Source organism: Miniopterus natalensis, chromosome 1 (assembly GCF_054644295.1).
Source record: "Miniopterus natalensis isolate mMinNat1 chromosome 1, mMinNat1.hap1, whole genome shotgun sequence".
NCBI classification, from domain to species: domain Eukaryota; kingdom Metazoa; phylum Chordata; class Mammalia; order Chiroptera; family Miniopteridae; genus Miniopterus; species Miniopterus natalensis.
This window is the reverse complement of record NC_142081.1, coordinates 155,379,665-155,397,172: the sequence shown is the minus strand read 5'-3', so window position 1 is coordinate 155,397,172 and position 17,508 is coordinate 155,379,665. Positions and strand designations below refer to the sequence as shown.

Genomic DNA, 17,508 nt, shown 5'->3' with positions numbered 1-17,508 from the left:
TAAAGAATTAAAATGGCAATAAGCAAGGACCTATTGATAATAACCTTAAGGACTTTAAGGGAGAGATCAACAGCAATACAGTCATAGTCGTGGACTTTAACACCCCACTGACTTCACTGGATAGATCTTCCAGACAAAAAGTCAACACAGAAACAATGACTAAATGGCACACTAGAGCAGATGGATTTAATTGCTATTTACAGAACCTTTCACCCCAAAGGTGCAGAATAGACATTCCTCTCAAGTGCACATGGGTCATTCTCAAAGATAGACCACATGTTAGGACACAGATCAAGTCTCTACAAGTTTAAGAAGATTGAAATCATATCAAGCATCTCAGATCACAATGCCATGAAATTAGAAATCAACTACAGTAAAAACACTAAAAAATATTCAAACACATGGAGGCTAAATAACATGTTATTAAACAATGAATGGGTTACCAATAAGATCAGGAAAGAAATAAAAAACTTCCTGGAAACAAATGAAAATGAACACACAACAATGGGACGCAGTGAAAGCAGTCCTAAGAGGGAAGTTCATAGCACTACAGGCCTACCTCAAAAAGTAAGAAAATGTTTAGTAAACTATCTAACCCTACAACTTAAAGAATTAGAAAGCTCCCCTGTGAAGCCATCCAAGCCAGGGCTTTTGTCTGCTGGGAGTTTTTTTTATCACTGCTTCGATTTCATCAGTTGTTATTGGCCTATTCAGGTTTTCTGATTCTTCCTGATTCAGTTTTACATGATCTCACTCATATGTGGAATCTAATAAACAAAATAGACTGAGGAACAAAATAGGTGCACAGACATAGAAGCATGGAACAGACTGATGAATCTCAGTGGGAAAGCAGGGGTGGGGGAGTGGGTGGGGAGAGATTAATCAAAGAACTTATGTGCATATATGCACAACCCATGGACACAGACAATAGTGTGGTGAAGGCCAGGTTCGGGGGAGTGGATGCAGGTTAGAGGGGATCAATGGGGGAAATAAAAGGGAGATATCTAATACTTTCAATAATAAAGATAAGTATATATATATATGTATATATATACATATATATAAGTATCTGGACTATATAGGAGAGTGATTGAAAGCAGGGAATGTAATCAATATTTGATAAACATGAAATCAGCAAATATTCTTTTATGGGAAGGAGAATTAAAGCCTTGCTTAGATGTTGTACATATGTGGTGTTATACTTTTTAAGCTGAATCCCGATCTCTTGTAACACAATTTGAATGCTAGCATTTGAATCAATAGAAATCAGAAAAGTTTTAAAGAATCACTGTGAGTATAATGTAAAATGGGTGTAGAATGGATGAAAGCAGGGGCAGCGATTTCAGAAATCGTCGTCCATGCACAGGTGTAATTAGAATCATTCTGCACATTTCATACAGCAGCTGCTGACATTCTTCATGACGTGGCCACATAAAGAGTGACAGGGTTCGTGAGGTACACTGCGGATGAAGTGACTGGCCCTTGGGGATGGGGGAGCAGTTGGGGACTCAGCCCCTGACTGACAGATGCCCAGGGACTGAGGGAGACCGATTCTCTGACGGCCGGGAGCTAGCTGAGTGTGCCAGCAGGGACGCTCTGCTCTGAGGAACAAGCCGAGGCCCAAGGATAAGAAAATGCTTTTCTCCTCAGGGCCCTGTCCCTAACCAAGGAAAGCAGGCAGCACCTGAGCGGTAGAAGGATGTGACTTTCAGCGTGGCCTTGTCCTCTGCGGCCGACCGCTCGCGCCTTCTGCATTTCACTGAAATCGCTGCGCTCTCCAGTTTCAGTTCCGTGTCAGCCTCTTGTTGCTCTTCCTCGTTGGAAGGTCATGCTCTCTGCCTGTTTCACCTTAAAATCCTATTATTCTTGTCTAGTACCCCAAAGGATTGGTCATCTTTTTAGGGGGCTTTTGCACCTGGCTCCTCCTTCGTGTCTGAATGATCCTGGGGCAGATGTGCACACGTCCATATGATTCATCTTCATTTACAACAAACAGAACTCAGTTTTTTCTTTGGCTAACGTAATATCTACACTTAACTTAGCTCTCAGTGAGTGAACCAATGCTGTTTGTTTGTTTTTTGTTATAAGGTGAAGTGAGGGATTCTTAAAGCATAATTAGGGAAAATCCTTAAGTCTGGTAACTCACTACTGAAATCACACACAAAAAATACTGTAAGAATACATTAAGTGGTAACTTTATAAATGTTTTCTTTGCAGGTGGAAAAACTGGTGGATTCGGGGAATTCTTACTCTGACGATGATTTCATTGTTTTTCCTGATCATCTATATGGGATCTTTTATGCTGATGCTGCTTGTAAGTATTTACGTCTCCCTGAGTAGCTCTTGCTTTGTTTTCCAGCACTGAAGTAATTTGAGCATGTCATGAAAAAGGGGGCAATTTAACACTCGGCAACAGCAAATTTAGTTCCTTTAAGCATCTTGTAATTCATGAAATGAACGGAGCTCATCTTTTCTGTTTGCAAAGTGTCCGTTGAATGTGTTCAGCAGAGACCATGCACGTGGAATAGATTCATGTCCTTTCGTCAGACGTTGCGCCAAGCGTTAGGTAAAACAGAAACACACACACGTGACTTCAACATGCGTGACTGTTAGCTACATCCCTGACGGTCCGAAGGCTGATAGGAGTCTGCGTGGAGAAAGAGGGAACTTGGGGAAGGAGAGTCACAGCAGAGGGTTCCTGTGTACAAAAGCCTTGATAGCCAAAGCAGCACGAAGCATTTGAAGCCCAGAGTGGTGGCAGGGAGAAGTGCACTCGCTCAGCAGGTTCGCGGCTGGTGCCGAGCTCGGCCTAGCAGCGAGCGGGGGAGCCAGCTCTCGGGGCTGTGCGGTGCCCCTTTTATTGTTTTGCTTCATCCCATCTCGGTTAGTTTCGCCTCTCCTTATGTACTCACCTCCCTGTGTCCTGGGGACGTAGAATTCTCTTTACCCGTCTCACCTGCCTTCTCCCTCCTTGGTCGGTCCTATTCAGAGCACTGAGCGCTGGGCGATGTGATACGGTTTTCCTCTTACTCTATAAAAGGATACCTTTTGAAATAAGATTAGATACGACTGGGGGGAAAATTCCATCAACGCCTGAAGCCACTTGAAGTAGCTCTTCTGAGCACCATAAAGCCCTATCACTTTTCTTTTTGTCTTCTCCTTAATTTTGTACTTCCTTGGGGATATCAAGGTCACAAAAGTGAGTAAGAAATTGAAGAGGTGTTTTTGTTTTGTTTTTATACAAAGAATAATGAATAATGGATAGGACAGATTTAATGTGAGGGCAGAAGGTGCTGAGTCTGAAAGCCTGGTAGGCAGGGTGAGCGTTGTCCAGGGGTGACTGGAAAGAAGCGCCCCGGCGCCCAGTCTTCCCGGCCTGAACCCGCCGAGGGCTACGGGTGCCAGATGACCAGCACAGCCTCGGGACTTGGGCAGTGAAGGGTGAGTGTGTGCAGAGCACTTAGTGCTGTGTGGCGAGTGGCTGAGCCTGGAAGAAGGGATTGCATGGTGCAGACAGCTCATAGGCTTGTGTACTAAGGGACTTTGAGTGGACCTTGAGGCTCTATCAGCGTGGAGTCAGTGCGTGCTGTGAGCAAAGGCCCTCACAGCGGGCGTGTCAGGGAAAAGCAGGCGGTGCCCTTCTAGAGCACAGGGCCTTTGAACCTGAAAGAATGATTAGGGACCAGATTCTGGAGGACCTTGCAACACTGTGTGAAGTTTGGGGCTTATCTGTAAAGCCTTAAGGAGCCATTGAAAATCCTGGGGATTATTTGAGTTCTGATTGTCCTTTAGAAGATAATTTTGACTGAGACATTGCAAAGCACCTGTATCCTTGATATACTGACTCCGTGGGCTCCCTGAGAATAAGTGACATGGTTTCTGAGCTAAACAGTCGGTACAGTGAATAGGACCAGACTCGGTAGACAGAGACTGATTTTTAACCACTCCTTTATGACAGAATTCAAAACACGTTTAAAGACATCCTTGCATATTTGGATTCTGATTTTTTTTAAAAGAGAATCATAAACATACCTAAAGCACTTGGGCTTTGTTACTCATTTTTTTCCAACTCTGAAAGGAAAATACAGTTTTATTACAAGTTATTTCTTTGGTGAGCTTAATCAGAGAAGAATATAAGTAGATCTAGTTAAAGTAGATTCGAACTGTTTTGCTGTTATCTAGGTTTATTGCATATGCGTGCATACCCGTGTCTGCACACAGGTACACATATATACATACATAGGCTGTGTTTATGATATTATATTAAAGGAATATAGATATACACGTAGACACACATACTGTTGGTACTCAATTGATAATACTTCTATGTGTTTTAAAGTCTTATTTCCATTCATATCTCTAACTAGGTCATTTATATTTTGAGTCATATATATTGTTATCTAGCTTGCATTTGCCTAATAATATCAGCCCTTAAAAATGACAAATTCAAGAGAAGTTTATTAAAAACTTACTTCTAGGAAATAACTGCTGTTTTAAGATGGAACTCATACCCATGTTCCTTAAAATGAGCTTTTTCCTTCAAACTTCTATGCATAGTACTTTGATTGTTGCAGGCGCAGCTTGGAATCACTTTCTAAATGATGGATTTACTAAAGCTTATTTAGATTTAAAGGCAGATATGGGCATAGAGAAGATATTGTAAGAGTCCCTTCCCCCACCTTCTTGGAAACTCTTACAATAATTATTTTAATCTACATTATATAATTTACTCTTTTTTTTTTTTTCCCTAATCCTCACTCAAGGATATTCTTTCCATTGCTTTTCAGAGAGTGGAAGGGAGAGAGAGAGAAACACTGATGTGAGAGAGACACATCGATTGGTTGCCTCCTGCGCGCACCCCAGCCGGGGCCGGGAATCGAGCTGCAACTGAGGCACGTGCCCGTGGCCGGAATCAGTCCCCGGGCCCTTCAGGCCGAGGGCCGACGCTCCGACGCTGAGCCAAACCAGCCAGGGCTATAATTTACTTTTTAATAGTATATTTAATTTTTTCCCCCATTGTGAGAATTATAAAAGTATATTAAAGTTACGTTGGAAAGTAGATAATTTAAAAGTATCACCTCAACCCAATCATCAACCACCAAAGCCCAATTAATATTGCCATTCGACATGCTTCCTTTAATCCTTCCTTCCTTTTGTGTTTTAAAAACCATGGCTGTAGTCACGATGTGACTGAAGTTTTGTATCCTGCTTTGTAAACCGACTATCTTATCAAATGTTTCGTGTTGCCACAGCTTTTACAGCCATCAGCTTTTTAATGCATTGGTCTGCTCGATGGGATGGAGTGCCTCATACGTTATTAAACGATTGTGTTATTTCTAGACACTCAGGCTATGTTCTGGCTTTTCTTCATTGTGAATAACGCTATGCTAAATATATTAGAATGTAAAGCTTTTTCTTATGCAGAATTGTTTTCTTTGAATAGATTCCCAAAGCGACACCATAGGTACCACAGCTCAGACTGAACATGCGCAGGCCTGAACTTCTGTTCCAGCCCCAGCCATCCTGCGTGAATCTGTTTCCCAAGCCTTCCCTGGTGTAACCCTTGGTCCCCGGGACTCTCTCCCTTAGCCCCCCATTTGCCCCGACCACCAAACCCTGTTAGCTCCACCCCGCGACGTCTCTCGTTCCTGAACTCCGCCCATCTGCCACTGTCCCAGGTGGACGTTCTCCGCACCCCCGGACGGCGGTGTCCCGCCCGCCTTGCGGTCTGTCTCTGCCTTTGCTGCTGCTGCAGTTAGTTCTCTCTGCCTCTGTTATCTTCTGGCGCCCCCGCCCCATCATGCCCTTTCACGACCAGCACAAACTCCTTTGTGCCGTCTTTTGTGCCCTTTCCTGATCCTGTGACCCGGTTGGTCTCTCTCTGCTTCTCACCCCCCACTCAGTGTTCCAGCAGCTCTGACCACGGGCCTTGTCCTCTCCTACAGGCGTCACTCTGTGTCCCCCGCTTTGCCCCGACTGTGGCCCACCCCCACCCCCACCCCCACCCCCTTCCACAGTTTTTTTTTGCCTGCCTGTGCTTGTTTATATCCATGTGACTATTTCCACATGGTATTGGTAGTCGCGTGTGTCCTCCGCGACAGACGGTGCCTCTGTGAGAACAGACGTCCTATATGATTTCTCTGAATCGTCAGTAACTGGCAGAACAGGCATTTCCATACTGGTGGTGGTTTTTAGGGCCCTTAACACATTAATTGGGCCAACAGAGTTCTGCCAATGAGCACTGCTCCCAGCATTGATGGTGCGGAGTATCAGTTTCTGTGTGATCACCCAGCCCTGGAAGACACGCATATATTTTAAGGATTTTAACTCTAGTGTTTGAGTCCTGTGTTCTGTTTTCCCAGCAGTTCCATATTAATTCTGCTGGCAAGCTGTAACTGACAATCGTAGGAATATATGTGTGTGCTATTGGCATTACTCCTCTCCATAAAATACCTTAACTGTAGTGCTAATGATGCCATGAGCGACTGTGTTCATGGACGTTGCATCCGTGTGTTTGGTATCTTAAAAGCCCTGGGTTCTACAAATAGCACGGCTTTGCCACTTTATCTTAACATCTAGCATTGTCCCTTCTGTGATTATTTTTGTCTAAAAATGACTTCGTGTGTTATGTACAAAGGTTATTCGAAGGACAGTTATTTAAATTTCCTCTTGTCTTTATAACATACATTTATGACTTGTTCCTAGAAGAACGCCTTATAGGAGTTTGGCGTAATCATTTCTCACCGTGTGGCTGAGGGGACATTACTTTTTTAAGTATGTGACTGAACATGTAGTAAATAGAGTAGGAAAAAATAGTTTAAGAATATCCTGAGCAGTAGGTTTGAGAAAGCTAAGCTGTGGATATCACACAAGAAATCCCAAAGTATTTCCTTGGGCAGAGCTTGGTACACTTGTTCGGCAAAGGACCAGATAGTAATATTTTGGTCTTTAAGAAGCCACATATGTCTCTGTGACATAATCTTTGATTTTTGTTTTTAACTCTTCAAAAGTATAAAACCCATTCTTAGCTCCAGGCCTGTTCATAAAGCCCTTTGGTTTACTCTTAAGAGGTTGAAAAAGTTAGTCTGCTGTATGCACAGAGATGTTAATCTCTTCGTTGATGGGAATAAGTGTTCAACTCGCCATTTGCTCTTTGAGTCTTGGAATTGACTTAGGCCAAGCACTGTATATGCTCAGGAATTACCTTTACCCGGAACGGTGGATGCAGCAGTTTGAAGGACCACTGCATAGACCATCACAAAGAGATTCACACATATAAACTCATTTACTAGGTATGCAGACAGCACAGCATAGACTCAATTGAGTGGCCCAAGTGGCTGTAAGTGTAGAAAGCTGTTCATCATTTGCCAAGGGAGCAACGCTTGGATTGGTCAGAGATGCGCGTCGCTGGCTGTGGGAGGCTCGGCACCGCTGGGAGAATGAAAAGACCGTGCCCAGAGCCCTGGATGCCTGGGAAAGGTGTCTCAGCCGTTGGTCCTGACAGTACCTTTATCTGTGGCAACTATTCCAGAGTGTATGGTTCAACATAAATATAATCAAGCGAACTTTCATATATGATCATTTTCCTAGGCTAACTGAAGAAACAAAATGGACAAAAAGATTGTTCATCTTGAGACGGACGACCTCAAGAAATGAAGTTGTAAAACCTAGTTACCTGTGACCCACCAGGTCATGTCCCTCCAACTGGAAACTATACTATCACCTCCCACCCCAGGAAGGATCCCTCTATAAAACCTTGTTTTGCTCACCCCGCGGGACATCACTTGAGTTTAGAGATGTCAAGTATTGAATTTTTGCTACTGACATTTAGAATAATTAAAAATGAATAGGCTAAAATACACATGACAATAAGCTACTTATTAAACGATGAAGCACAAATGTAAACACTGAGAAATGTATGTCAGTGTTTTCTCTTGGTTTCAGGTTCTGGGCATCCAAGTGAAATGCTTCCATGAAATTATCACCATAGGTTACAGAGTCTATCGTTCCTACGACCTGCCATGGTTCAGAACACTCAGCTGGTAAGTGACTTGGAGCCCTCAGATATGAAAGTCTGACTCTCTTATCAAGCTTGTGAGGGAGGCATTCTGATCCGTTAGTATCCACAGAGTTGATGTTATAGATTGATTCTGGAGAAAGATAAGTTTTTAAAATGCAATTGAATTTTGAAAAGAGGAAAATCACCTTCAGCTTTCTCATTCCAACACAACAATTTTCATAGCTCATCTTTCACTCTTTGTAGCGATATCTAATTTATGTACAATGTATACACCATTCTTGTCCTGTTTAAAAAAACAAGCCTCAATATTGGACACACTTTATATGCTTTATAATTACAATTTTAGCATAAGTTTCATTTTGTGAAATGTTGCAAATGTGTAATCTTTTGCTTTTTCCCCCCTCAGTTGAGTTGATCAATGGTGTATTCAAGGGGGAAAGTCCAAGCTGAACGTCTGTCTCCCATCTCTGCCCCTTCAATCTGCCCCACCCTCTCCATAGGCCCGGGGGGGGAGGGGCAGTGGGAGGAGAGGGTGACCCCACCTTTGTTGCTCTGGTTTGGTCTCCTCTCCAGGCCTCGGGCCCCATGACATGCAACCTGAAGGCTAGGCAGGCAGGGCGGGCATGCGGAAGACTCTGATGCAGTGTGTAAGGCCCCCTTGTAAACAGCACTGGCTAACTTACCAGCCCATGAAATATTGTATGTGCGCAAATGCAATTTAAAAATTAGTAAAATAAAATATCCAGGGGCAATCCTTAGTTATCAAGACCCTGACCAGGAAACATGGTACTATGATAGTTCATGAGTAACCTACTTGGTCAGGCCTTTGAACATAGTTGTTTGATTAGTATCAGCCAGAGGGGCCAGCATCTTATTAAAACAAATGTATCACCTTTGAGGTTCAGAATAGTGAAAAAATGGTTTCTTGGTTTTGGTAATAGCTGATTTTTCTCCCTGAGTGTCAGAGTGCACAGGAAAAGTTAGGTGGATGAAGTAGTGGGAGAATAATTAAATGTGAAACCTTGCAGGATTGATTCTAAGTTAGGGAAGAGGGTAGGTCAGGGTAGGCTCCAGTGATTGTAGGTGACTCACGGAGAGGGTGAGAGAGAACCTGTTGGGTCCTGAGAGAGAGGGGTGTTCTGGTTGGCATGTTCGAGGTGTGGGAGTGAGGAGGCGTGTGCCCCAGATGGTGACGTTCCTGTCCCCATGAGCAGAGGGTATTTATTCAGGAAGAGTGGGCAGATGGTTGTCCGGGGGGGCGGGAGTAGGCCTTGATAGCCTCCTAGAGGAGTCGAAGACAGTTTCCAATGTAGGGGAATGGAAAAACGGTAGCACAGCTGATAGACATGAGAATGCTTGCCCTTTACTCTTTGAGAACAGTGGGGCCGAATTCCACCTGTGAGATCCAGAGGGAAGCCACCCCTTTCCTTTCCTGCTCTCCAGGCCACCTACCACTGTGCCCTTCAGAGGGTGGGGCACTTACTAGGAACCCTAAGGCAGTGTTTCCCAGCCTTTTCCCCTGCCTCACACAAGCTCCCATCAGCAAAATCTCATGGGTTCAACCTTTCCCTGGGGGAAAAGATATACTAGACCTTGGAGGAGGGATGGAAGTTATATAGTTTTTGAAAGTTTCTACTGGAGATTTTTACCTGCTGCTAGCTCCCATCCCCACTGCTACCCCTTAAAAATCGCTGCTCCACAGGAGTCCATCTGGAACATTGAGGAGAGGGAGGAAGATGCCAGCATGTGCGGGGCAGGTGGGAATTTGGCTTAGGATCTCTACTATTAAAAAGCATGAGCTGTGAGTAATTAGAGGAAAGACGGAGCGAAGGAGAGAGGTGGGGGGGAGAGGTTGAAAGTATTTTCTATATTTCCTAATTATCTGTCTCCAGCATGAGATTTTGAGCTAAGTAAAGGTATAAATTATATTCAATAAACTTTTGTTGACAGGTAATTTTGAAATTAAGTTTAAAACAGGATAAAAGCATTTTGGGGGCCTGTATCCTGAACTGGTCTTCTGAACTTGGTTTTGATCTTTGTATCTTCATCAAAATGTAGAGTATAGTTTTATGGAATTTGAAGGGGAAATGCTTCAAATATAAAAAAGCTAACTAACTTTTTAAATTACAGGTACTTTCTACTCTGTGTAAACTATTTTTTCTATGGAGAGACTGTAGCTGATTATTTTGCTACATTTGTTCAAAGAGAAGAGCAGCTTCAGTTCCTCATTCGCTACCATAGATTTATATCATTTGCTCTGTATCTGGCAGGTAAGTTAAAGGAAACATTCTCTATTGATATGTAGCTGATATATTTCACATGTTTATTTTTATTTATGTTACTTAAATTCATAACATCCTTTATTTGTTATATTTTAATCCAGCTTTTTTTTAAAAAAAAATTGTCTTCATTGTTGAAAGTATTAGAGATATCACCCCTTTTTTTCCTTCATTAATCCCCTCCACCCCACATCTGCCCCCCACCGGCTTTTACCACACTATTGCCTGTGTCCATGGGTTATGCATATATGCACATAAGTTCTTTGATTACTCTCTCCCCACCCACTCCCCAACCCCTGCCTTCCCATGGAGATTCATCAGTCTGTTCCATGCTTCTATCCCTCTGCACCTATTCTGTTCCTCAGTCTGTTTTATTAGATTCCATATATGAGTGAGATTATGTAAAAGTGAATTGTGAAGAATCAGAAAACCTGAATAGGCCAATAGCAACTGATGAAATCGAAGCAGTAATAAAAAAAAACTCCCAGCAAACAAAAGCCCTGGTCTGGACAGCTTCACAGGGGAGCTTTTTAATTCTTTAAGCTGTAGGGTTAGATAGTTTACTAAACATTTTCTTACTTTTTGAGGTAGGCCTGTAGTGCTATGAACTTCCCTTTTAGGACTGCTTTTGCTGTGTCCCATAGATTTTGGGTTGTTGTGTGCTCATTTTCATTTGTTTCCAGGACATTTTTTATTTCTTTCCTGACCTTATTGGTAACCCATTCATTGTTTTATAATATGTAATTTAGCCTCCATGTGTTTGAATGTTTTTGAGTGCTTTTACTGTAGTTGATTTCTAATTTCATACCCTTGTGATCTGAGATGCTTGATATGATTTCAATCTTCTTAAACTTGTAGAGACTTGTTTTGTGTTCTAACATATGGTCTTTCTTTGAGAATGACCCATGTGCACTTGAGAGGAATGTATATTCTGCACTTTTGGGGTGAAAGGTTCTGTAAATAGCCATTAAATCCATTTGATCTAATGTGCCATTTAGAGTCACTATTTCTGTGTAGACTTTTTGTCTGGAAGATCTATCCAGTGAAGTCAGTGGGGTGTTAAAGACCATGACTAGGACTGTGTTACTATTGATCTCTCCCTTAAAGTCCTTAAGGTTATTATCGATAGGTCCTTATTTATTGCCATTTTAATTCTTTATGCCTATGTTTTTCTCTCTGTTTCTTATTATTATTACAGCAGTCCCTTTAACATTTCTTGCAGTGCTTCTATTTCTACTTCTAATTACAGTAGTCACTTTAACATTTCCTGCAATGCTGGTTTTGTAGTGATAAACTCCTTTAGCCTTTTGTGTCTGGGAAGCCCTTTATTTCACCATCTATTTTGAATGATAGCCTTGCTGGATAGAGTAGTCTTGGTTTCAGATCCTTGTTTTCCATTACCTTGAATGCTTCATGCCATTCCCTTCTGGCCTGTAGAGTTTCTGAGGATAAGTCAGCTGACAGCCCTATGGGAGCTCCTTTGTAGGTAACAGATTGCTTTTCTCTTGCTGCCTTTAAAATTCTCTCTTTGTCTTGAATTTTTGACATTTTAATTATGAGGTGTCTGGACGTGGGCCTCTTTGGATTCTTCTTGCTTGGGGCTCTCTATGCTTCCTGAACTTGTGTGACTTTTTTCTTGACCAGGTTAGGGAAGTTTTCTGCCCTTATTTCTTCAAACAGATTCTCTAACCCTTGCTTACTTTTGACCTCCTCTGGCAGTCCTATGATGCAAATATTGTTATATTTTCATGTTGTCCCACAGCTCCCTTAGACTTTCCATGTATTATTTAATTGTTTTTTCTCTTTGGATCTCTGATTCAGTGATTTTTTTCTACCCTGTCTTCTAATTCACTGATCCAGTCCTCAGCTTCCTCTAACCTGCTGTTTATTCCTTCCAATGTATTCTGTATTTCTGCTATGTCATTCTTAATTTCCTTCATAGTTTTCGTATCTTTTTCCATGCTGTTGAGCATCATTACAATCAGTATTCTGAACTCTATATCTGATAGATTACATTTATCCATTTCATTTAGCTCTTTTTCTGGGGACTTCTCTTGTCTTTCATTTGGGGCTTGTTTTTTTGTCTCCCCATTTTGGCTGCCTGTTTGTGTTTGTTTCTATGTATTAGGTAGGCCTGTTAGGACTCTCAGTCTTTTTGGATGGTTTCTGTTGCAGGCCAGTGTCAGACACTGTTTGCAACTGGTCTTGAATACCCTGGTTGGAGCTATCAGCAACCCATGGCTTGCTTGAGGTCCCCTCTGTTGGGGTTGGATGTGTTTGGACAGGGCCAAGATGCACACCAAAGTCTGCTTTTCCAAGAAGCAGATCAGGCAGAGACTTAAAGCACTCTGAAGTCTGCCTCTGCCTGCAGGCTGATTAATCTGATTCTCTTAATGAGCCCCAGGCTGTGGAAACTCCATGGGGTAGGGCAAGAGATTTTCCAGGAGGGTGGGGAAATTGTTTCTCCCTCAGGCAAAAGCTGCTTGGAAGGTAGATGTCTGCCTCTGCAGAATGGGGGAATGACTCGGCACAGGAATCTAGAGGGGTGCCCTCTGAGCTCTGTCTCCAGAGCCCACAACTCTATATTTTTTTCACACAGTTCCAGTCCCCTCTGCCCTCCCCCGGCTGGACCCCCAGATGACTGACTGCACAGGAAACTTTGTGCATTGGCTCTTAAGAGGGTGCCTGCATTTCCAGCTATTTCTCTCTGGCAGACAGAAGCCCAGCTGCTTTTCACAGCCAGATGTTGTGTGGGCACCTTTCTCAGTGCTGGTGCTCTGGGCTGGGAAGCCCAGCCTGGGGTTCAGGCCCCAGAGTCCTCGGTGGGAACCCCCACAGCTGAGATCTCCCCCGGACCTTCAGCTGCTGCCTGTGGGAGCCCAGCCAGCCCTCTTTCGCCTCTGCACTTCCTACCAGTCTCTGTGTGGTCTCCCCTTTTCCTCCTTGGTTATGAGGGTGCTCTCCAGCTCATCTTCAGTTGCAGTTGATTATTCAGGGTGGTTTTTCTATATTTTAGTTGTAATTCCAGTTTGGTCCCGGGAGAGTGTCAGTGTAGCTTCCACTTAGTCTGCCGCCATCTTTCCAGCTTCTTTTTTTAATTGTCCCAGGTAAAAAGTTATTGTTTCTCATTAGAGTCTTAAATAGCAATTACTCCCTAATGGAGGTTTTAAAAAGTACTTGTTTAATAGCCGCTCCATATATTTGAAAATTTTCTTTGCAAATTGTAGTAAAGAAACTTTTAAGTATATTGATTGATATAACAGAGTATCATTTCCAAAGAAACTTTCACATTTGTTCCTACTTAGTTTCCCCCCCTGACATGGTTTATTATATATTTACAATATATGTATTTATATATAAATATTACATATGTTTGTTTATAATATGCTATGCCACATGTTTGTTTTTTTACTCCTCACCCGAGGATATGTAGGGAAGGAGGGAGGGAGAGAGGAGAGAGAGAGAGAAAAGAGTATATAGAGAGAAGCATCTATGTGAGAAACACTGATCTGTTCCCTCTCATACTCGCCCTGACCGCTGATCGCACCCGCAACCGAGGTTTATGCCCTGATCGGGAATTGAACCCGCAACCTTTCGGCTTGCGGGATAGCACTCTAGCCAACTGAGCCACACTGGCCAGGGCCACATTTTTTTTTTTTATGATTTTAGATTAAGAATAAAGTTAGAATTATAGATTTATTTTTCATTAAAGTTTCCCAATCATATAAAAATTTTAGATATTGATTTAGATACATACTTTTTAAAAGTCAGATTTGCATCATTCAACAGATGTCTAAAAGAGCACTCTTTGTATTGCATCTATGATTACATTTTCATTCTTTTATAACATTTCATTTTTCTCAAACCTAATAACTGTTTCACATTTTCTCCACAGTTGTAAATTTCTGTGGAGCAATCTTTAATTTTTCCTTCTGGTCTGTCCCACATCTATTGGTGGCTTCTTCAGATGTTCACACAAATCAGAGCTGTATCAGTTCTCTTTTTTCCTGGAGACCCCTGTTCCAGAGCCTTCTGTGGTGTTCCTACTTGGACTGGCTGCTGGTAGGCCTGCTGAGCACCTGTGCTCATGATTTGGCCGCCTCCTTTCTTCTCTCCTGTGCCTTCCAGTTTCTGGGTTTACACCCTCATATTGCTGGAAACATGGCCTCCAGTTGTTTCCTATGAAATGTGCTTAGAAGGTAAATGTCTAAAAATATTTTTATCCTTATTATTAGGAGACTTTTGCTTAATGTTCTAGTTTAGAAGCCCAGGCCTTACCCTTGCCTTCCATTGAGACTTTTCTGCTCAGTTTTCTCTAGAAAATACTACTCGCTGTCCCTGATTTCTTAGGTCTGCCAAAAGTTGTCCAGTGTCTTTCCCAGCTTCTAAATTTTGCAGCCATTTCTCCTCTGTTTTCCTTGTCATTTCTTCAGTTCTCTTGGCTCTGTGGGTTTTATCTTTATTGTTTTCTTGCTCTGTGGGTTTTGCCTTAATTTCTTTTGGTTATTTCAGTGGGTTGCTGGAACAGAATAGAAATAAATGCATGCAGTCAAGCTGCCATTTTAAGACAGAAATCCCAACCAGGTTTATATTTTTTTTCCCTTGACTTTGGAAAGTATAGGTCTTAGCAAATTTAAAAAGCAGAGACAGCACAAGCTATTTCATTGACATTGAATTTTATTAAAATAAAATGTAGGTATCTCAGGTCTGACCCCCTCTCCACAGCCCACAAGATTAAATGTCTTGTTAAATATACAAAATGACTTTCTGACTAGGACCTGGAAGTCATTTTGACAATTAGGTAATTTTGTTGTAAAATGAATTTAACTGATAGCAAAGAGAAAAATCAGTGAGAGTGAAAGTAATAGGACAAATATTTTCTTTAGAGTCTAGAGATATTTTTTGAAGATCTTTGTGATTTGGATTTGGGGCTCTTTAGAAACCAGAGCAGCTCTGTGATTACACGTCTGGTAGTGATGGTAGAGTAAGTTTAAGTTGTTTACCCCTCTTATCATTGCCTATCTCTTTAGCCAAATGGTGATTTTATTTTACTTGTATTTATGCATGGCTAACTTTTTCTATTTCCTTTTAAAAACCCTTGAGACTTGAGTATGATATTTTGAATTCAATGAGACCAGTGGACATATAAAATTAAATTATAGCAAAAATTTATATATCATTTAGAATTTTCCCCCAAACGTCCTGATCTCAAAGGATGTTGATGAATTCTTTAGAAAGATGTCACAAATAACTACTCACAAGGGATTGTATCTGCAGAACCACTTGTAATTTTTGAATTAAAGATGATTAGAAGCTATATACATGCTACTCTTCAATACCTTAAACTCACCACAAAGATTAATAGAAAACTTTTGTCTTAGCTAATAAGGTTGGTTTGCATGACAATTTCTACAATGCATAATCACTTAAAACCATTTTTAAATAACTCAGATGTAGCCTAGTGTCTGAATATGGGCACACACAGTGCTGTGTGCTTCTGAATCTAATTAACATGATGTTTGAAACATTTTGGCATTTTGATTAGTTATGTAAGTGTAATGAAAAAAATACAGCCACATGAAAGAATGAGGGATGAGTCAGTAAGCTCCATTATTTCATCTGAGTCTATCTTACTGTCTGTTGAAATCAGGACTACATGTGTTTACTGAATTGGTTAATCACCAATAGTAAATTTAAAGAACAGCTTTATTATTTCTTTATATTTTCTGCCTCTTCAGCTAGATTATGAGTTCCTTGAATGGGAATGCTTATCTTATTTTTATTTTTGTATCTTCTGTCTGGTGCATCTTAAGTGTTCTAATAAGTTGTGTTTTTTTATTGTCAACTTTTCTGAAATTCCTCTGTCCCATCTTTTGGACTTTTTAATGTGTTTTTCCCACTTTACTTCTCCTGACTGCTTTATAAATCTCATTCCCTTTTGCTCTTTTTGACTCGGCCTCCCTTTAGTCCGTTGGGTCACTGGCTCTTCCCACCTACCTGGGAACTCCTCGTTGCTAGGCAACAGGATGCACACATCTTGGCGTGGACTGCACCAGGCACGGTGCTCTGTACATATGTGGTGATCAGTAAGTGTAACTAAGCATAATTACATATGAAGAACTGTATGTTAGGAAGTGTTTTTCAGTGAATGCTTTTATTTACAATACTATAATAAATCCTATGATTTTAATTGGAACTATAACCATACAAATACTATTTGTAATTAGGGAAAAAGTAAAACTATGGATCCAAATAAAAAATACTGGATCCTGGGACACACAATGCAGTCTAAACCAGCAGTAGCAGGGCTAGATAGAAAAGACTACCATGTTTCCAGATTGCCTTTCTTTAAAATTAATCTTTAACCTTAGTTATGCTAGGAAAACACTTTATATCCTGCACCCAAATCGAGAGAACTGTGTTATCTTAATGTGTCTGTTAGAGCATCCTGAAAAGCTGCATGTCACGGGTTGACTTAATGGTGAGATGGGATCAGGTAAAAGTGAGTTGCCAAGACTGTCCTGGATAAAATCACCATTAGGAAAATATTAAATTTGCCGGTAATTCTGTTTGAAGAAATGCTTAAGAGTGAATGGTATTATATAATTTCAAGACAGAGAAAACCATATGTGTTGCAGTAGTATTTGTGAGGAGATAATTCTTGGTTAATGATGTTGAGAGGTTCCCAAGGTTGGCTAGGAGGGTCAGAGAGTTCCTTTTGGACAGAATATCTGCCTTGTCTCTGCTCTGCTGTTACTCCATTAGCCTCTCTCTGAACCAAGTCCAATCTACATTTGCCCCCTTAACCGTGGACCAATGGCATAAAACAGCATAGTAATTACATTATTGCTTGAGCCACAAAATAAGTCCACCTGCTATAGAAGAAAAGCAATCATTTTAAAGAGGTCTTTTGAACTACTGGTGATTTCAGTGCCACAAATTCCATGTTTTAATCCCTCCCCACCCGCTCTCTTTCTTTCTCTCAAGAAAATGGCATAATGGATTTCAATTGTGCCTCTACACAGAAAATGTTTCTATATTTCTTTCGCAGTTCAGTCAGTCAGACTACTCTGTAGGTGTCTAGTAGGAGGTGAGGTAGGATCTGGGAGCCAGTATGCATTCTCTTCCTTTGTCACCTTCCTTGTATTACACTGATATTTTAAATCAGTCATCAAAATATAGCTAAAGGCAGCTGCTGTTTGGTTCACA

The 17,508-nt window shown here is 41.4% G+C and overlaps 1 protein-coding gene across 1 annotated transcript in view; it reads left to right on the top strand.

Moving 5' to 3' along the window:
• CDS1 (CDP-diacylglycerol synthase 1) overlaps positions 1–17,508 on the top strand; it is a 53,303-nt gene that overhangs the window by 19,187 nt on the left and 16,608 nt on the right. Inside the window, exons 3-5 of the mRNA XM_087826744.1 lie at positions 2,218–2,314; positions 7,945–8,042; positions 10,151–10,290. Coding sequence (XP_087682870.1) covers positions 2,218–2,314; positions 7,945–8,042; positions 10,151–10,290 — 335 coding nt within the window. The remainder of the gene's footprint in view (positions 1–2,217; positions 2,315–7,944; positions 8,043–10,150; positions 10,291–17,508) is intronic.